At 37.5% G+C, this 22396-nt stretch overlaps 1 protein-coding gene across 1 annotated transcript; it reads left to right on the forward strand.

Moving 5' to 3' along the window:
* Positions 1 to 18273: 18273 nt before the first annotated feature.
* Positions 18274 to 22396, forward strand: LOC130941929 (cytochrome c oxidase subunit 6b-1-like). The gene is made up of 5 exons (XM_057870571.1): positions 18274 to 18455; positions 20146 to 20394; positions 20593 to 20675; positions 20784 to 20865; positions 21916 to 22396. The coding sequence occupies exons 1-5, from the start codon at positions 18426 to 18428 to the stop codon at positions 21967 to 21969; spliced, it is 498 nt and encodes a 165-aa protein (XP_057726554.1). The 5' UTR covers positions 18274 to 18425; the 3' UTR covers positions 21970 to 22396.

The raw sequence follows: 22396 nt of genomic DNA on the forward strand, positions 1-22396 counted from the left end.
GTTGGCCTGGTTTGGCCCGTTCGGTCCAATCTTGGTCCGAATTCTATAAAATTGGTACCAAAATTCTCGTCTCGACCTCCTCTATCACATTTAGCCATAAAAATCACATTTTAGACTTTCTAGAATAAATTCTCATTTATGGGTTAATTAGCCATTAATTAACCGGGTTTTACATTCTACCCACCTAATTGGGAATTTTGCCCACAAAATTCAAATGCAATTACCTGAGAATAAATGCGGATAATCCGTTCGCATCTCCGACTCAAGTTCCCAAGTGTGCTCCTCCACACCGCCTCGACTCCATGCCACTTTGACTAAGGAAACATCATTTCCACGCAACCGTTTAATACTAGTATCATCAATTCTAACCGGAGCCACTGGAAGCGTCAAATCTTCCCTTAACTGAACCGACTCAGGTTCCAACACATGGCTAGCATCAGTGTACTTCTGAAGCTGCGACACGTGAAACACGTCGTGCAGGTTCGAAAGATGAGGTGGTAGAGCCATCCGATACGCCACCGGTCCAATTCTCTCCAGGATCTGAAATGGACCAATGTATCGAGGATTCAACTTCTTTGCCTTAATCGCCCTACCTACTCCCGTGGTCGGAGTAACCTTAAGGAAAACATGGTCTCCTTCCTCAATTCTAAGGGCTTTTCGCCTCTGATCGGCGTAACTCTTTTGACGACTCTGCGCCGTAAGCATCCTATCTCGATTTTCTTGACTTGTTCAGTAGTCTCAGCTATCATTTCCGGTCCCAACAGCTTTTCTCTCCAGCTTCATACCAACATAGCGGAGATTGACATTTCCTCCCATACAAGGCCTCGTACGGAGCCATTCCGATGCTCGCATGATAACTATTATTGTATGCAACCCACTAATGGCATATACCGATCCCAACTCGCCGTTGGTCCAAAACACAGGCTCTCAACATATCCTCTAGTGTTTGGATCGTCCTCTCAGATTGACCATCTGTTTGAGGATGGTAAGCCGTGCTTAAGCTTAATCGGTTCCCAAAAGCCTTCTGAAATGCACCCCAAAACCTTGAAGTGAAACGAGGATCTCTATCAGAGATTATAGTAGCAGGTACACCATGGAGTCCACAATCTCCTTTATGTATAACCGCTAGCTCCTCAAGGGTGTAATTCATGCGAATGGGCAAAAGTGAGCTGACTTCGTCAGTCGGTCCACAATCACCCAATAGCATCAAAACCAGCCCTAGTCCTTGGCAATCCTGACACAAAGTCCATTGCAATACTTTCCCTTCCATTGTGGAATCTCTAAAGGTTGCAACATACCGGCAGCTTTTGATGTTCAATCTTTACCTTTTGACAAGTTAAACACTTTGAAACATATTCCGCCACATCGTTTTTCATACCCGGCCACCAAAACATCGCCTTCAATCATGGTATGATGAGCCTTTAGGAGTTCGGACTTAAAGTCACTTGAGATTTCTAGTCGGCTCAACACAAAGTTCCGGATACTTCTCGAGCACCAATTTTAAGACTCTCGAATCCCTTGAGCAACTTCTCCTCTTGAAGCTCATCCAGCCGCATATAATGACTTCCGACTTAATGCATCCGCCACTACATTCGCCTTTCCCGGATGGTAATGCACTCAAAGTCGTAATCCTTCAGCAATCCATCCACCTTCTCTGCCTCATATTAAGCTCTTTCTGATCAAAGAGATACTTCAAGCTCTTATGATCAGAGAAAACTTGGAACTTATCCCCATAGAGATAATGCCTCCACACCTTCAAGGCAAACACAACCGCAGCGAGTTCCAATCGTGCGTAGGGTAACTAACTTCATGAGGTCTCAACTGTCGTGAGGCATACCACCACATTATGGTGCTGCATCAGCACGCACCCTAGACCCTTCAATGAGGCATCACAATACACCTCAAAAGGCTCGTTCGGCTCGGGTAACACAACACAGGTGCAGTTGTCACTTTTTCTTCAATGCCTGAAAGCTCCCTCGCATTCAGGAGTCCAAACAAACGGAGTGTCTTTGCGGGTTAACTTTGTCATTGGCAAAGCTATCTGTGAAAAGCCCTTGATAAACCTTCGATAATAGCCAGCTAAACCCAGAAAACTCCTTATCTCTCTGTTACGGTGGTTTGGTTGTTTCCAATCCATCACAGCCTCCACCTTAGTTGGGTCTACGGCTATTCCCTTCTTACTCACCACGTGACCCAAAAACTTCACCTCAATCTTCCAAAACTCACACTTAGACAGTTTTGCATAGAGTTTCTTCTCCTTTAGAATCTGCAACACGGTCCTCAAGTGTTCCGCATGCTCTTCCTCGGTCTTGGAATAAATCAGTATGTCATCGATGAAGACAACAACAAATTTATATCCAGAAACGGACGGAAAACTCTATTCATGTAATCCATGAATACCGCAGGAGCGTTCGTCAACCCAAAGGACATCACAGTGTACTCGTAATGACCATAACGAGTTCTGAAAGCGGTCTTAGTGATATCCTCACCCCTCACCCTTATCTGGTGATAACCGGATCGCAAATCAATCTTGGAGAAAACTCCAGCTCCTTGTAACTGATCCATGAGATCATCAATTCTCGGCAATGGGTACTTATTCTTTATTGTAACCTTGTTCAGCTGCCTGTAATCCACACAGAGCCGCATACTCCCATCTTTCTTCTTCACTAGTAGCACTGGAGCACCCCACGGAGAGACACTTGGCCGTATAAAATTCTTTCCCAACAAATCCTCTAATTGAGACTTTAGCTCGTTCATCTCTAACGGTGACATCCTATAAGGAGCACTTGAGATTGGTCCCGCCCCGGGCACCAACTCAATAGCAAACTCAACCTCTCGGTTAGGTGGAAACTCATCAATATCATCGGGAAACACTTCCGGAAACTCACACACAACTGGAATCTGTTCCAACCTTTGATCATCTCCCGAAACTCCCGCAGTTAACAACATGATACCCTGACATTCGATTCCAGAACAGTTCACCATCATTGAATTCAAGTAATAATTATTCACCACGACCGGCCCTTCTGTATCCTCCGGCATAAAGTACACCGACTTTGTAGAACAATCTAGCAGAACATGGTTCTTAGATAACCAATCCAATCCCAAGATAAGATCAAGACCGATCATCGGCAAGCAGACTAAGTTATGAACAAAATCACGCTGCTTGAACCTAAAGGAAACTTCCGGGCATCCTAGCCTAGTTACCGTGGCTTCATGGGTAGCATTGTGCACTCTTAGATCATAACCTAAGGTTACAATCTTCAAGCCTAACTCATGGGCTTTCTCAAATGCAATAAATGAATGCGATGCTCCAGAATCAAATAAAGCATTTAAAGTTTGATCAGCCATTTCACAGTTACCTCTAATAAGTGTCTCGGATCCCTCAGCTCCTACAGCTGAAGTGGTGAACACCCGACCAGTCTGTTGTGCTTTCCCAGCACCTTGTTTTTGCCTCTCAGGACAGCTTGCGGCTTTATGCCCCGCCTTTCCACAATTGTAGCACAAACCCTATCCGGCCTTGCATGGTGCCCCCGGATGGTGACTTCCACACCTAGTACAAGCTTGATCATTCTGAGGCTGCTTTCCAAACTTCTTTCCTTGGGAGTTGTTGTTGGGCCTCCTAAATGAGCTTCCCCTCTTGAAAGACGGACCTCTAGGTGCAAAGCCCTTCCCTCGGTTCTGTGGGAATGATCCTTTGTGACTCCCTTTCTCAGCGGTTGCCCTTTTTACACACTCTTCAGTAACCCTACACTTGTTCACCAATTCGGAGAAAGTCCTAATCTCCATTGGTCCCACTGAACTAAAGATATCACTCCGGAGTCCTCCTTCATACTTAACACACTTCCATTCCTCATATTCCACCGGAGTCCCTTGGCACATACGAGAGAACCTGAACAGCTCCTCAAACTTGTCAGTATACTCTGATATGGACATAGTACCCTGCTTCAGTTGTAACAATTCAAGTTCCTTAGCCGTTCTAGCAGAAGTCGGAAAGTACTTCTTATAGAACTCTTCTTGAAAAACATTCCAGGTGATATAGTCATCACCCTGCTGCAGAAGACGTCGGATGCCTTGCCACCAATGCGACGCTTCACCGGTGAGCATATAAGTGGCAAACTCGACACGCTGTCCTTCAGGTACCACTTGTGCTTGTAATGCTCGCTCTATAGCCTGAAACCATGTATCAGCCTCAGTCGGGCTAGTAGTTCCCTTGAACTTAGGCGGATTAACCTTCAAAAAGATTGCTAGAGTCATCGGGCCCTGAACTCCACCTCCATCATTACCATGGTTGTTCATCTGTTGACCAAGAGCCTCAGCAGTGGCTTGCATAGCAGCAGCCATGTTCTCCAACGCAGCCATAAAGTTCACCGGTTCATTAGGGTTATTCTCCGGTGCACGAGCATTCGTACGACCTCTCACACTACCTCTACCGCGTCCACGAGGCGCCATCTGGTTCCTATACACACCCAACAATCGATATTAAGTTGATCAGTCTCAATATCGGAAGTCTAGTGCTTCAAAGCCCCAATGCATGCTCATGAACGTTTATGCCAATTATATCAAGCAGATATACTAATAGCACATAGCACACACACACAGAGAATGCACAGAAGCATAATCAGTCCATCCCTCAGGCTCTACAGGAACGAACTGCTCTGATACCATAATGTAACACCCTACCATACAGAGTCTTATGCTTAAGTCTAATTCAGAGATGGCAAGGTATTACGACCTCTAAAATAAAAATTTAGTACGTATAGTAGTATGAATGATTGATTATAACTAGGAGCCTTTGTAGAAAAGGGGTAACAAAAACCGCAACTCAAAAGCGCATCACTCCCGATCGATAACGTAACGAACAAGGATAACCAACGCGAGATTATATATATACAAAGGAGTGTCAAAAACAGGAATATCAAGACTCAAGATCCGGGCTGCGAAGATAACCGGCCCGAGCATAGCAATATATACATATGATAAAATAAGGAAAACCCCAAAGGAAACCCAAAGGGACACAAATACATAAACCTATTCTCCAAAATCTCCCATAAAAGGAGTCATCACAGTTTGTATTATTTAATGGAGATAAAAGTATCTAAGCAAAACATATAGACTAAAACAGAGTCCCAAGAACAAAGAATCTTCGCAAATCTAGAAGTCTCCAGCATGCCTCAGCGGGAAACATCACGTCCTGCTGAAACCACAAAATCCACATGGGTGAGAACCAGAGGTCCCCAGCATGGTAACAGCTTCCACATATATAATACATAATAATAGAGGAAAGCCAAAGGCAATCTTAGAACTTCCTCCAGATAATATCAAAGCTTATAAACAAGCTAAACCATATAAGGGCATCTGACTAAAGATTCTTCAGTCTAACTAATACTTCCCTTTCCAATTCCTTCAAACCTCCCAACCACCAGCAGGAGTATATAGCAACACAGTTATATCAGACAAAGAATATACAAATAGGAGCAGTTAAGACATTTAGACAATTAGCAAGTAATATGCAGTCAAATAGGCAATCTCAAACAATTCACATAGTCGTTATAAACTTGATCATAAACATGATCCATATCCATCACCCTCAGGTGAATATTTCGGGGGCGAGCTCATCCGGGTCTTTCACAGTGCTCGGCCACACTTACTACAGGGTCAACAGAGTATCAAGTCTCAACCTGGAGCACGTGGTGGCTAGCCACTGCTACTACCCAGGGAAACTCGTATCTCAGATAGTGGAAGTGCAAATCACAATTATCAATAATTTAGCATCAACATGCATGAATTCTCATCCATGGATCAACATCCATATCAGCCATCCGGCTCACGTTCAGTCCAGAACCAGCCAATATCATAGCATACACAGCTATTCCGGCTCACGGTTAAATCCATAACCAGCCGATATTCATAGCAACAGCTATTCCGGCTCACGGTTAAATCCATAACCAGCCATATTCATAGCATACACAGCTATTCGGCTCACGGTTAAATCCATAACCAGCCATTTCATTAACAATTACAGCCTTCGGCCCATGGCATAATAAGCACTTCCACCACCATCCTCCGCATCTCACATAATCATTTGATCCTCATTGATCATTCATTTTTCCCTTGCTTCACTCGCAAGTTACCTCATTCACTAGCCCCTTTTTAATAGCTAGGCATGTCATAATGATTTAAGACATAAATGGTGAGATCGGAGGCTTAGAAGTATGAGATTTGGCTTTTAAAACTCAAAAATCAACTTTGGGATGAAAACAGGGCCACGTACGCGCACTCCACGCGCACGCGTGGATGGCCTCAAAAACTCATCGACGCGCAAGCGTCATGCACGCTAACGCGTGGATTACAAATTTGCCAATCGACGCGCACGCGTCAACCACGCGTACGCGCGGGTGTTCTCGTGCCCCAGGCACAACACTGGCACAGTTCTGGCATAACTCTCTGGAAAATGGCTTGGCATTAGTGCACACAATCGGCGCGCCCGCGCACATCACGCGCCGCGGGATGGTGCTTTCTGGAAGATCGGCGCGTACGCGCAGGTGTGCCCACGCGCAAGGGGTCATTCTGCTAAAATTTTCTAAGTTAAAAGCTGCAGAATTCACAGATTTAAACCCCAATCTTCCAACGGACATAACTTCCTCATTTTAAATCGTTTTTCACCCGTTCTTCGAACGGCATGGACATCCCGGATCAAATTTCATTTTTAAATAGATTTGGTACAAAACGGATCCGTAGTCCAAGTTATGTCCCGTCAAAGTATGCCCAAAAACCATATTTTCATACAAAACCACAATATGCCATTTTCAAAACAAACCATTTTCAACTCCTTTCAAAGTCAATCAAACATGCCAATTTCATCCCTTTTCTTTGAAATCAATCAAAATGTATCAAATTCAACATCAAGTCTCCTCAACTCACACATTGACATATTACCACAATATACAAAATCACTATCTCATCATTTTAGCCCACTTCACCAAGTGGCTCAAACTCAAACATATTGACATATCATATACTATTCCTTCCTCATGCCAATTTTCAACAACACCAATTCTAATTAACATCAATATACATAATAATATCATATTCACCATCAACATGGTTCAACCCACAATTCAACCATAACCAATCATCAAGCATATATACACATGCATACCTCTCATACATCATACCATTAAGGCATCAATACTCATCATCACATATATGACCACATCATATATCTCAATCATTTAACAACATCAACCATTCAATGCCTATCTAGGGCCTCTAGCCTAAGTATTCCTACCACATTACATATTAGATACGGGAAACCGAAACCATACCTTAGCCGATTTTCCAAGCTCCACCGGAGCACTTCCAAACCACTTATCCACAAGCTCTCAAGGCCTCAACACCTCCAAGAATAGATTTTTCACCACCAAACCCTTTTCAAGCTTTCAAAATCACCAATCAAGCTCCAATACCACCATACACAACCTAAGCACAACCATCATACCCATACACAACATCTCAAAATCCAAACATCATAAAATCACAAATCACACTAGGGTTGAGAATCTTACACCCAAGGTCCAAGGAGACAAGATTAACCTTCTCCTTCAAGAGAGTTGGGTCCTATAACATCAAAGAACCCAAAATCTCAACATTTCACCCATGAAACTCGAAAATAAGGGCTGGAATTTCGAACAGAAACACGTGGCTTACCTCAAGATTAATTGTATGGGTTTTGTAGAGCTCTCCGCGGTGAACGCGTGGCCGCAAACGGAGCGGCAATCGGAGCTCTAGATCAAAAGTTATGGTGGTTTGAAGATCAAGTGAGAGAAAGAACTTGAGAGAGTGTTCTTCTCCCCCCTTCTCTCAATTTCAGCGTGTGTGTGTGTGTAATGAGGAGAGAGAGTGCTGAAAACTAGGGTTTTGGTTAAGTGATGTTGGGCCAAGGGCCCACGTTGGGTCCGGTTGGCCCGGTTTGGCCCGTTCGGTCCAATCTTGGTCCGAATTCTATAAAATTGGTACCAAAATTCTCGTCTCGACCTCCTCTATCACATTTAGCTATAAAAATCACATTTTAGGCTTTCTAGAATAAATTCTCATTTATGGGTTAATTAGCCGTTAATTAACCGGGTTTTACATTGCACATGCTTTTGTGTGTGTGCAATTTTCTGCTGTTATCAACAGTTCTGTTACTGGATTCTCTTTTTTCATCACAGCTAACATCAACTTTACTATTTGGATTTCCATTTTCTTGCTCTCTTTCAACGGTGCTACTTGGATTCCATTACTCCCTTTTAACAAGCTTTTTAAAGTTGGCTTGTATTTTTCAAAATTTAAAGGTCTAATATAATCTCATATATTAACTAATTTTTTAATTTAACGTTTAAATTTATGTCTTTTATAGTATTTTTAAATTTTACAAATTATTTTACCAAACGTAATTGTTGTTGTTTGTATTTATTAAAAATAATTTTTAATTTGATTTACCAAACATAAATGTTACACTTTTTGAAAAGTAGAAGTTTTCCAAGAATTAAGTATGATTTTGGTCCCTAAGATAGGGGATAAAAATTTATTTCGTTCCCGGCCTTTTTTTCGCTACAAAATAGTCCAAAAGGTTTAACTTAGTTTTAAAATCGTCATTCGGACTAAAATACCCTTCCCCTTTTCCTTCTTCTCCAAAATCAATCAGAATTCCCTTCTCCTTTTCCTCCTTCCCCAAAATCTACCAGAAACAAAGCAGAAGCAACAGCAACAATGAAATAACAACAACCAGATGTAGAAAAACAACAACACCAGCAACAAAAATAATAAAATCAAAAGCAAAATCAATGTAATCAGAAGCATAAACAGAAGCAAAATCGGATGACTATCTGGTGGTACACGGCAACAAGAGGAGCTCTAATGAAACGCCCAACCCATAAAATCCACTACAATGAAGAAAAGGACATATGAAATTTAGAAAGAAATGAGTGAGAAAAAAAGAGCCAAAAACAAAAAAGACATACTTGATCATTCCATGCATGGTTTCTGTTGAAGATGATGGCAGCACCAAGACTCTTAGCTGGGTTAATCCTAGTTCCAGTGATAGGAATGGTTGTCAAGTGGACCATGAAGACAACAAACCCAATTGAAAGCAGCGGCGACCGGCGAGGAGCAGGGACGACCAGTGACCAAGCGAGGAGGAGAAGCAGAAACAGTGAGTAGCGAGCGGCGCACGACGTCCACCCTCCCGGATCTGCTGGCATCGACATCGAGGACCAGCAGCGGCGGCGGCGGATTCCCTTCCCCTTTCCAACCTTCCCTTTCCCCTTTTCCTCCATTAAAAACCCACCTCTCCCAGCGTGATTAACCATTTTCCTGTTCCCCAATTTTTAACCCGTTTATATATATATATTTTTTAATTAGGGGTAATTTGATAATAAAAATTAAAATTTTGGTATAAAAAAATGATTTTAAAACTAAGTTAAACTTTTGGGAACATATAGCGAAAAAAAGGCTAGTGATGAAATAAATTTTCAACTCCTACCTTAGAAACCAAAATCGTACTAAACCCTTTTACTAAATTAAGCCTTCATATATCTTTCACTTAAAGATGTTAATTAATGATTTAATATTTTATTTTTTTAATAAATATTTTTTACCAATAATGTTAACAATGCACAAAATTTATTATTTATTTTTTCTATCAACCCTTATTATTTATCTATTGTCAATTTCTAAGTTATTTTTGATAAGTCCTGCTCATGAAACTATCTATATTACTATCTTATATCATAATTTAGTTAACAAGAATGATGAGATTAGCTTTTTTCTTAAGATTTATCATTACTTAATTTATTGAAGAAGATTTTAAATTTATTTCTTTAATTAATAAATATTAGATAGAATTAATTTATTGTGAAATTCTATTTTATCCATAAAAATTTAGCACATTAAATTTAATACTTATACTTTGAAATGAATTTAATTGATAAAATTAAAATATAAATAATATTATTCTTGTACAAATTTTTATTAATATTATTACAGTAGTGCTTACTTGAGCAATTAAATTTAACTTATACTAATTGATGACATGTCACCATGTCATGTTTTTCTATGCTTTTTCATACAAGAAATTGATGATTTGTGCTTAAATATTGAATGCTTTGGTGCTTAAATGGTATATTTTTTTGATCTTTTGATTTGATAAATTTTGTAGAAAATAAGAAAAAAAAGAAACAAAAAAGTATAAAATAAGCTAAAAAGGAAAAAAGAAGAGTTTTAGGACACACTTTGAAAGTAGAATACACTTTGATGCCTTAGGCCACGCTTTTAAAAGCGTGGCCCATGACCAAGTAACGCTCAACAAGATGTATGTTTGGGTGCCATTATTTTGTTAAAAAAAGATCTTTTTTATTTTTTAACGTGTTTGGCAAATTTCTAGTAGTAAAAGTAAAAGCACTAGTAAAATAAAAAAAAGATCTTTTTTGAGAAGCTGTAATTTACATCTTTTTTTAAAAGATCTTTTTTCCTTAAAAAAAAGATGTTTTTCATGTAATAAATAAATAAAAAAGTACTTTTATATTGTTATACCCAAACATAATTGATAGATAAAAAGACATTTTTACATGAGATATCCAAACATAAAATTACTTTTACTTCTCTATAAGATCTTTTAAAAAAAGATAACTCGAAAAAAGATCTTTTCTTAGAAGCTCACCCAAACAAGCCTAAGGAACCAGCGCCCAATTTGAAGAGAGCGCTCGGTTAAAAAGAGTTAACTTAATTTTTTCGGGCTTTTTATAAAATCTTGTGACAGCATGACCATACCTTCTTAAAAGGGCCATAACTTGAGCTACAGATGTCCAATTGATGCGATTTCAGTTGCGTTGGAAAGCTGACATTCAGAGCTTTCCAACGATATATAGAAATCGATATTTGGTGTACAATTGAAGCACAAGTGAAAGGTGTCTTTAAGGCCCAAAAATCAACCACAAAATGCAACCAGCAAGGCTAGAAGTGGGAGCCTCTCTCCAAAGCAAAGTAGCGCTATTAATGTACAAGGAAATTTGCCAAATTGGGAGAGCCAGGATTCGAAGTGGAGACCAATGAAAAGCAAGGGTGTTAAGTTAAAATGTTTTAACTGAGCGCCAATACTTCACAAGGAGCGCTCAGTTAACTTAAGTTAACTTTATCGTGCCTCATTCAAAGAAAATACAAGGAGAATGGCACCAATTTGACTCACCCAAGGTTTGAACTTGGAGCCTATCTCTACAAGGCAGGGGCGCTCAGTTAACTTAGTTAACTTAGCGCTATGAGGGCTGCCCAATGAAGCTTTGTCACGCAAGGAATTGGGCCAAAGACAAGCACATGTAGCGCTCAGTTAGAAAATTCTAACTTAACGCTACCCTGGAGCAAGGCACGCATCAAATGGGCCAAGGAAACAAGCTTTGAGTGCTCAGTTAACTGAACGCTTCCCTGGGAGCTGCACCATGGCACTATTTCAATTAAAAAGCCATTTTGGATCCACTCTTCTTCAAATCCAAAACAAGCAAAGCCCATTATCATCACTCAAAGGCATAAGGATCAATTAGATTAGGATTTTTATTTTAAATGTAATTTGTTTTAATTTTTTTCTCACTTTCACTTTGTAAAGCCTATATAAGGCATCATTTTCATCTTTGTTAGGGGAGCTCCATTAGGAAAGGCTGGCTCCAATAGGGAGTTTTGCATTCTTTAATTTTCATTTTGCTCTCTCTTTTAGTTTTCATTTTCTGTTTTGAATCTTGGGTGGATAATTGAAGGAATTCTGTTTCATTCTCCCTTTGAGATTTCTCTTTGTTTGCCTTGCTGCATAATTCCAGTGAATTGCAATTTGAATCAAAGTTCTCTTACTGCTTTCATCTTCATTTCTTTTTCAATCTGTCTGCTGTTGAATCAAGGAAGGGCTTGAGATCTAGACTTGTTTTCTAGTCTCTTTGATCCCTGAGATCTTCAATTTCTTTTCTGAATTTCACAATTGAGTTGAATTTTGTTTCTGTCTTGATCAAGTGAGCAATTGAGCTCTTAGTTTTCCTTCTGCTTTTACTGTTTCATTGAAATTGTCAAGTGCTCTTTGAGATTTGAGAATTGATCTCAGTCTTCTTGCTGATTTACTTTTTTGCTACAATTTCCTTCTCTGTAATTTTTACTTTCTGTTGCATTGCTTCCAATTTACATTTCCTACACATTTACATTCTACACTTTACCTTTGAGCTTGTTGCAAATCTGAATTTACTTTTTCTTGCCTTGGATCTATTGCTTTCTTTAAATTCCCTACACCCAATCCCCTCTACATTTGATGTAATTTACATTTTTTGTCATTTAAGATTCTGTCAATTTACTTTTCTTGCTCTTTAAGTTTTATGCCCATTTATATTCTGCATCTTTAAATTCACTGCAATTTCTTTTCTGTTGGCTACATTTCACACAATTCACTCAATGTTAGCTTGACTAAACTAATCACCTACTAAAGTTGCTTGATCCATCAATCCCTGTGGGATCGACCTCACTCTTGTGAGTTATTACTACTTGATGCGACCCGGTACACTTGCCGGTTAGATTTGTGTGTTTGGAAATTGTTTTTCCACAAAAACACCATCACTAATATTAAAATTGTCCTATTTATTATTCTACTCATTTAAAATATATATATTTTTAATTTATTTTACATTTAATTAATTAAATTAAAAATATATTAGTGAAAATTCCAGTCAATATATCATTTTTTTCCAATAAAACAAATTAATAACACTTATCTTATTAGTAGAGTATTATTTTCTATTAAGCAACTTTTTTATTAAGCAAATATGTAAGCTAATTTTTTATAAAAAAATAGAAATCTTACAATAAAATCATCAGCCTAACTCGCCTAATGATGCAGCTGCTAGGTGCCAGGCCTCCAGTGGCCGCACAGCAGGCTGCGTAGAGGAAGGAGTCCTTCGCGCTGAAGCTGGTGTGGTTGCGTGATCGTGTCCGCCAAATGCCCCCGACCGACGACCTGGAGACTCTCCGACAGTATGCGAGGTGCTATATTATGTTACTAATCGGAGGGTATCTGTTGACAGACAAGTCCAACAACCTGGTGCACATATGTTGGCTACCGCTTCTTAGGGACTTCGCGGAGTGTAGGACCTTGTCTTGGGGCTCGGCTGTGCTGGCCTGGACGTACCAGTTACTCTGTTTGGCGACACAGCGGGGCGTCACAGACATTGTTGATTGCACTCCGCTGTTGATGAGCTGGATTTATCAGAGATTCTCTCAGTGGTGTCCACCAGATAGAGGAATCTACCAGTATCCGCTAGCTGCGAGGTAATGAAATATTAATTTTTTATTTCGCATTAAATATTATTGTTAATTCCTATTGTTTGTTACTTAATGAATTGTATATATCTCTGTTACTGTCAGGTTGGTTGGATTGCAGCAGCAGAGTAGGGATCAGCATCAGGCCAGGGTCCTGCATTGGAGGGTGACAATCGACCGGTTACGGATTGATGAGGTTAGTCATGAAATTAAATATATTGTGATTTTAAATACTTGCTGTGTTGTAATACGGTATATCTTCGATGGTTAGTTATGTAGCGTATGGTTACTGATGTTGGACATATTTTTTTATTCAGTTTGCATGGAGAGTCTACGATGACCCTGCGATGCAGGCCTTGTGCCCGCACTGGTTCCGCGAGGAGGAGGAGTGGGGTACCTGATTTTTTGCATCGAACTGGAGAAGCGACAACGTTAACAGTAGAACTATGGAGAGTGGTTAAGAGATTAGAGTTTGTATGGACGATGGGCTTCAAAAAAGTGGTAGTGGAAGTAGATGCTGCGGCAGTGGTTCAGAGACTCAACGGAAGAAAGAAATTAGCTTTCCATCCAAATTCTGTAATTAGAAAAGTGAATGAGTGAAAAAGGAAGGATTGGAGTTTACGTTTTATACAAAATTATAGAGAAGACAATAGATTTGTTGATTGTCTAGCAAAAAAGAGTTTAAGTTTAGATGATGATTTTGTGCGTTAGAATTTACCTCTTTTAGATCTAACTAGTATCCTGAGTGATGATGAAACAGGGACTATCTTACTTCGTTTAGTTTGTATTTAGATATTTGTTTCTTGGGTTTTTATAACCCGGTTTCAATACCAAAAAAAAAAAAAAGTTGAAGCTATATTTCTTTTGAGTGGTCTCTTGCATCTTCTACTCTCAATATTTCTTTTATAATTAATCTGTGAAATTAAAACACAGCTACAAGTTCTAATTTTTTTTCATTTATAAATTATAGTTTTTAATTTATTTTTATAACTTTATTTATATTTTTTGTGAGTTTATTTTTTTAATTATGTTATTTTTTATTTATCTAGTTTATAGTGTTAACCTATGTTTTTATCGATTTCTTACAAAGTCTTAATTGTTAATTATTTCCTATAAATCATACAAAAAATACATAAAAAAAATTAATTATTTGTATAAAATATATATTAAAATATAAAATATATAAAAAATTAACCATAAATTCACGCGTATATAATGGCTAACTTGTAAGGTACATATGATGTTATTTTCTATTTTTACGTATAACAAATTTTTAATTGATTCTTTTAAAATAAAAAACTCAAAAAGAATTTATCAAATCCCCTTAAATATCAGCTAGTTTTGCCCCTGCCTGTAATTCAAGCCAAACGAAGGGAATTTAGTCAGTACAGTAGAAATTTTCTCATACTAAATATTGAGATATTTTTCAATTACTCCAAGACATCAATGTCTATCTATATCTAAAATTACTGCAGAATACATGAAGTTACACGTGGGTGGAGTATACCAAGATGAATCAATAATCACACATCAGACTAATGTTATTGTTTGAAAACAATTTGATACCAATGATAATTTTAATCCATTTTCTCGCTCGAGAATCTATATTCATGTTGACATGTATTTATCACACTTTATAATCTTCTTTTAAGTATGTGCATGAGAAGAGAGTACACATTTCTTTATTTTGTGATTCTTGGACCAAAATTTTTAAGAAGAAAACTAGATGTTTATCATATAGACCACTAGTTAATGTGTTAAAGGTTCTATGAGACAATGGTCTTAATACTTGAAGGCAAAATTTAACATAAAGGCAACATTATTGTGGACAATAAGTAATTGTTTGGCTTATGAGATGTTGACTGCTTGAAGCACTCATAGTGAACTAACCTGTCAAATTTGCATGAAGAACACTAAATAGTTTCAACTACAATGCGATACTAAAACCTGTAGGTTTGAATTTGATTACCATTGATAGAGTGATAGTATTTACTTGTTGGTCACACATTTCGTTGTGATCGATACTCACTTAAAATATTAATAGTAGAAAACTCATTTCCACCAAAATGAATGAGTGGAGTTAAAGTCTTAAACAAGTTGGACAAATTTGAAGAAACAAAATTTGAAGCTAATTCGAGAGGGAAAAAAGGAATCATTTGTATGTAAAAAAGGTATATTTTAAAAGTTGTCTTATTGATCAATAAATGACACAATTTATATGATATGCATATTAAAAAAAAATATTTTTGACAACATCTTTTTTTTTTGGAAACAAAGGAGCTCAACACATTAAAGTGGAGCAAATAGAATTAGATAACAAATAACAGAAAACTAAAAACCAAAAACACAAGACAATCTCCAAGTCATCTCCAGCATCGCCATCAACAACAAAAGAGATCCACACCTCTCCACTCGTTGCAACTAAACAAGGTCATGTTGATAATTTTTTCTATACTTTTGCTCTGATTCTGAAAAATCCTCATATTCCTTTCCAACAAAAGGTTCTAGACTATCGCATAGAAGCACATCGACCACTATTTGCGATCCTCTTTTCTACGTGGTTCTTCTGTCCATCTAAGAAAATGTTCTTTTAATGAACCCAGAAAGGACCACGGTCGGCCAAACACAGCTATCCATGCACACCATACCTGCCAAGCAAACTCATAGCCAAAAAACAAGTGATGGACCCGTTCCACATCCTTGTTACAAAAAATGCACCCATTATTTTCCTGGCTAAGAATCCCGAACCGACTCAGTCTTTCTTTAGTATTCACTCTCCCTACCAAGACAAACCAAGCAAACAGCTCCACTCTTGGGGGGACTACGCCTTTTCATATGGTCTTAGTGAAGTTATAACTGGATATATCCTCTGGCAGTAAATCCTCCTGCAGAACCTGCACAAATGAGTTAGTCGAAAAAACATATTGCCTATCATATTTTCACACAACTTTATCCTCTCTGTTATTTACTAGTTTCACAGGTCGCAAAGCCTCATGTAACTGACCCAGAAGGTCCAACTCCCACTGAAAAAGCTCTCTCCTCCATTGGAAGTTCCAAATCCACTCTAATCCATCCCAAAACCCACAATCCCCTATAATCGATCCACATTGGTTTGAAATAGAGAACAGCCTAGGGAACCGATCTTTCAAAGATCCACACTGTAACTATACATCCTCCCAAAATCGAGTCCGCCTCCCATCACCAACCTCTATGGACAAACCTGTAATCATCTTGTCCCTTATAAGTTGCTCCTTGATTTGGATTTGACAAATGTCCTTCCATGGTCCTCCTCTAGTAGGTAGCACTTGAGTGGACAGTAGTTCATTCGGATTCAGATTATTATAGGAGCAGACCATCCTCTTCTACAGCGAGCACTCTTTCTTTGCAAACCGCCACCACCACTTGAACAAAAGTGCAATGTTACGAACCATGGCGTCACCCACTCCCAACCCCCTAAGTTTCTTAGGAGCCTGCAGCACTTCCCATTTCACTAAAGCTATACCATTCTTCCCATCCTCCTTGCTCCAAAAAAATCTTTTCTGCAAAGAGATCAGCTTCTTGGCCACAGCCTTTGATATCTTATATAAACTTAAATAATACACTGACAAACTATTCAATACCGCTTTTATAAGCACCAAAGACATAGCAAGGCAAGACAAAAAAACAATGCAAACCGAGAAAATATTTTTAAGCTAGTATGAACAGTGGAAGTTCTCCTTATTCACTTTCGGAATGGATCTTTTCTCCAGTAGAAAAAAAACTGAATGGTGTCCAGTGGAGGATCTCACCCTTCATTGTTCTCTCTCTTATTTAATTTTAATCCCACTTATAAAATTAAAGGTGATAGATCACACTTTATTCTCTCAAATGTTAAAAAAAATAGAGAGGATCCATTTCCTTCACTTTCTTTGTCTTATTTAGACATTTATATTCTCTTGTTTTACTCGGAAATGAATATAGCTACTTTACTTTTGGAAAAAAAAAAATATAAGTTGCAAATATAATTAAAATCATCACATTACATATTCTAACAAATCTTAAAGAAGTTTAATGAAATTAAACTAAATTCAACAAATTCGTTAATTTATTTCAAACATTTAGTTGCATATGTTTAGGACAGGTATGAGACGAGTAAAGGACGAGACAATTACTACTTATTTCTGCTCGATACACAAACAATTATCATCAGATATTATTCGTGGCCGTTCCAAAATTTTGTTAATAGTTGAAAAATGCGGCAAGTCAGGTCTGGTCGGCTAAATTGCCATTCTATCTACCACATTAAATTGGAACAAAAATTTCTAAAATAAAAATATTAGTAAAAAGAGAAAATGTGGTGATTTAATAACTATTGAATTTGTAATTTTGATTATGTATGAATTTCACTTTCTTAATTTAAAAATAATTAAATTTTTATTTTGTCATTTTACATATCTCTTCAATTTTAAAAAACCTAATGCTATTACTTTAAATTATGAATAGCGTCGAAAAAAAAAGAGAAAACTAAGAATAATGCAGTACACGTTTTTTTTGGGCGATAACAACCTAAGATTTATTTTTTTATTGTTTATAATATCTCTTTATTTGACAAATTAAAAGTTAATTTATTATAAATTAAAATTTTATTTAAAAATTTATTATTAACTAATAAATTATTAATAAATTATTATATATACATAAAATATTCAAACTCCACAGTTATTTAAGGAGACTAATAACTAATTACTAGATTAACTCGATCGAAGTTGGATACCAAGACACTGTTTAAAACTAAAGCAAGGAAAAGAAAAGTTACAGAAAGGCCCAAGTCAGCAGTAACAGTCCTTCAGTACAAGGGAGAGCAGGGCTCCATGACCTTCGGGATGGATCTGGGAACATCTCGACCCACGTGGCCGAGAATTATAGACACGTGGCGCCACACACACAGCTTTGACTGGGGATGCCATTTCACTACACAGCAAAAGCTCAACCATGTACTTTTTTAATTAGCAAAAACTAAAACCATTTGTTTTCTGCTGCCGCTGCGTTTTGACCTACCAAACAAGAAAGCAAACGAAATCCCTTTCCTTCTCTGTTGTTCCGCCGCTACCCTTCTTCACTCCATGGCCGACAAGCCTCAATCCCTTGCTGAGGTTCCGTTCCTTAACTTCTCATTTATCACTCTTTTCTTATCTTTCTTGTCAGTTTTACTCTCTACACTCGACGATCTTTTCTTAATTTTGGTATATCTTAGCTTATTCAAGTTCACTCTTTCTTTTCCCCCTTTTAAAAGCTCTTTTTTTTTAATCAATTTAGAATGCGTAAGTTAGAAATTGAAGCTTGATTCAATTAATTCACAGTAGGGATTTTTTTGTGCTAGCTTGTGCTGGGATTCAATTTATAGTTAAAAGTTTATGTGTTTACTTCCTTTTTAATGTGTGTGTTTGTGTTTTTTTTTTTTTTTTTTTAATTTGCTTTTAAAGTGTTTCATGATAAATTAAGCTTATTATACGTTCTGGATCTTGCACAAACTTATGGGATAATCCATGACATTTTCTAATCTGTTGTATTGTATCTACCTAAACTTCCGGAAACAGAAATGCGAAGTTAGATCTATATCATGGGAAATAGGACAAGTCCCTTTTATTGTCCAAATTAACTTTGTTCTTTCTATGGGAGCTTTATTTTTCCCTTCCACTGTAATTCAGTCTGTTGTTGTATGATTGAAGAGTTTCGGTTCTTGTTTTCTACCGTATTAACAAGGTACAGCATACAAGTTTTCTCATATTGTGTTTAGTTTCTAATATGTGTTTATTAGCTAAGTTTCCATCACTTTATTCGTGGTAGACGATATATCATTTTATAAGAAATGCAGGATCTCATGTTTATTATCCAATGGTTATGTCGTGTGAAGAGATAGATAGACACCCCTATCTTAAATGGGCTTGGTTCTAGGAAAATTCAAGTGTCTTTGGAAACAAAAGTTGTGATGGAATTGAATAGAATTCTTGAATTAATTCAATTCTGAGGAGAGTTCTTAAGTTTGGAATGAATTAGAATATAATTGAATTGAATTGTGTAGAAGTAGTTTAAAATGAGAATTATACCCTCAACACCAGTACCCTATTGAAAAACCCACAATAGCGAAGTTTCGATTCCAACTCTTCATTGAAGAATGCACATTTATACAGATAAATGGTCATATGTAAAATCCATTACCCAGAACCACCCTTTTCCCACAATATCCCAAAGTAATTTGTTGAAGTTTTTGCCTAATAAACAAGACATGGCTGACTTTGTGATTTAGTCTGTCTATTCTTGCTTACCTTGTTGTTTTTAGTTGAAGGAGTGAGGTGGTGACCCAGAATGGGAATATGAGGAAGAGCAGATCAAATAAAGATGATGGAAGTAATGATGGTGGTGGTTTGTTAGAGTCACTTCTTGTGTAGAAACAAAAGAAGTGTTAGATAACACTAGGGTTATATTTTGCTATTTTAGTTTCTTAATGAGGATAGTTTTGGTATATCAATTTTTATGTATCAAGCTGTGAGAATTGAATTAGAAATTAGATCCATTTTGGTCTGATTTGTATATAGCCTTAACATGAGAATTGCATCCTCATTAGAATTGAAATCTTTGCTGTTTTTAAATACCAAAGCGTGAAATAGAATTCCAATTTTCTAGAAATTTCTATTCCAAGAGTTTCCAAACAGGCTCTTATGGAATCCATTTTAAACTGCTTTATATATATAATATATATACACACACACTTATAATAGATTTCTGATTCTTATGTTCTGTGTTATGAATGTGATGATAGATATTTTTTTCCCCAACATGCAGGAATATTACGTAAAGGATAAACAGGAGAAACCTGTTGAAGCTAAAGAAGTTGAAAAGGAGTCTGCTCTGGAGGAAACTGTTGTTGAGAAGACTGCGGAGGAAACAACTCCTGTTGCTGCGACGGCTGCTGAGGAAAGCAGTGAAGTCGTCCCTCCTCCTGAAGAGAGCACCGAAGAGCAAAGTAGTGGAAGTTTTGAAGAAGAAAAGTCTGGTGATGAAGATGCAGCTGAAGAGACCCCGGAGATTAAGGTAGTTTTAAAAAATTTTGAATAACAGGAACTAGGTCCCTTAGGAGTTCTACAGAGGACTAATGGGTCCCTGAAAAAGAAAAGAACAATTAAGTCTCTGAGGATTACTAACAGTGGACACGTTACATTTCAATCATGCTTGATGCTCCTCCTTTTGTGTTCAAGATAATTATGTTCATATTTGTGTTATTGTTTCCAGCTTGAGACTGCTCCAGCAGATTTCCGTTTTCCAACCACAAATCAAACAAGGCATTGCTTTACCCGATATGTGGAATATCACCGGTTAGCCATCTTCTTTATTGTTGGCTTTTATTTCTATTGAGCTGATTGTTTGCACTTTCAAAAGAGGCTCACCAACCTTTTGTTTTAAACTATGAAATTCTTGTGCAGATGTGTAGCTGCAAAAGGAGAAGGTGCACCAGAATGCGATAAGTTTGCTAAATATTATCGCTCACTTTGCCCTGGTGAATGGGTATGTATTTTTACTGGACATTATTTATTTATCCATCTATTTTTTTCAGACAATAGAAATTTTCGATCAACATTGTCGATTATCTATTGAATAACTAAGCATTGGGTCTGCATGTCTGGTAAGATTCACTTACTTAGATTTCTTCTTGCTTATGTCAAGTTGCCATGTGCTTGTGGTCTTACTGGATACTTTTTCTATGAGATGGAGTTGCATTGCATCTTTTACTTTGTTGGTAGTTATATAAACTGACAGGGAATTGCATCCTATATGCTACTAGCCTGCAACTATGCTTTTCTGTGTTCTAAATTCACTTTGATGTCTGACTTCCTGTTAAATCAGAAACGTGTGAAAAGTGACAATAAGGTAGCAATTATAGTTATTAAACATGCAGGGATAGTTTATTGGGATAAATGAAGAATTCTTGAGTACATTTTTTGGTAGATGTTCTTATTACATGGACAGATGGATAACTTTTTGGACACTTGCAGCTTTTTTGAACATTCAGTTAATTGCTCTGTTCAGCTCATCCATTGTCATATTACATTCTGTCATACGTCTCCTCCTTCAACTCTTGTGGCTTAAATACTTCTATTCAGTTTATAATTGCAAATGTTCGACATACATACTCTCTGCTATTGATAGGACCTGAGCTGTATTTGTATGTCATAGAAGGAAGTTCTGTAAGGTGTTAGATTGGGGGAATATCAAGGAGTGTGTAGTCCTAAAGTGCTGGGGACAACAATATGCCACTGAAGAGACACAAACATATTGTATGAGTTGGTAAAAAGGGGAGAATATAGATCTAAAATGTGGGAGGTCCGAAAGGTGGTAAGCTGAATATTGGCTTGGACTGCGAGAAACTATGCTGATATTGTAATGTTTGCATTAGTTTTCTCGCTGTTTAAGATGGATGCCTGATTAGCAAATTTTGTTGACGATTTCCATCAGATCAACACATCTTTTTCGTTGTGTGTGTTTGTTTATGTTATCATTATTATTTATATTGCATTCTAAGGGTCTATTGTGATTCCTTAATTGTCGTCCTATCAGATTGACCGATGGAACGAGCAAAGGGAGAATGGAACATTCCCGGGCCCACTGTAGGCTGCACTTGTCTGTAACCGCTGATTCAATTTTCTTGCGTTGTTGCATTTAAAATTGCTGGAGATAAAAAGCACATACTTTGGGAGAAATGTTGTCCATGTCAGGCATTGGTTTAATAAGAAAATTTTGGCTGTCTGTTTGAACTAGTTTGAGCTGTACAAATTCCATGAAACGCTTCTGGGGGGAATTTCCAGAGGTTGCTATATTATTTACCGGATTCCTTACTGCCTGAGGGATTTTGTTCAAGTCTACTATCCCCCGAAATAAAGGTAAACGAACGGAAATGATTAAAATATACAACTTTCTTTTGTTTAATGTTACATTATTATAGTGTTAGAATTTTACTAGTGATCAGAAAAGTGGAGATGAGACGCAAATATCTATATGAAAGGTAATTTTCAAATACTAGAACACTTTTTTTAGTTTT

Source organism: Arachis stenosperma, chromosome 7, assembly GCF_014773155.1.
Source record: "Arachis stenosperma cultivar V10309 chromosome 7, arast.V10309.gnm1.PFL2, whole genome shotgun sequence".
Classification (NCBI taxonomy): domain Eukaryota; kingdom Viridiplantae; phylum Streptophyta; class Magnoliopsida; order Fabales; family Fabaceae; genus Arachis; species Arachis stenosperma.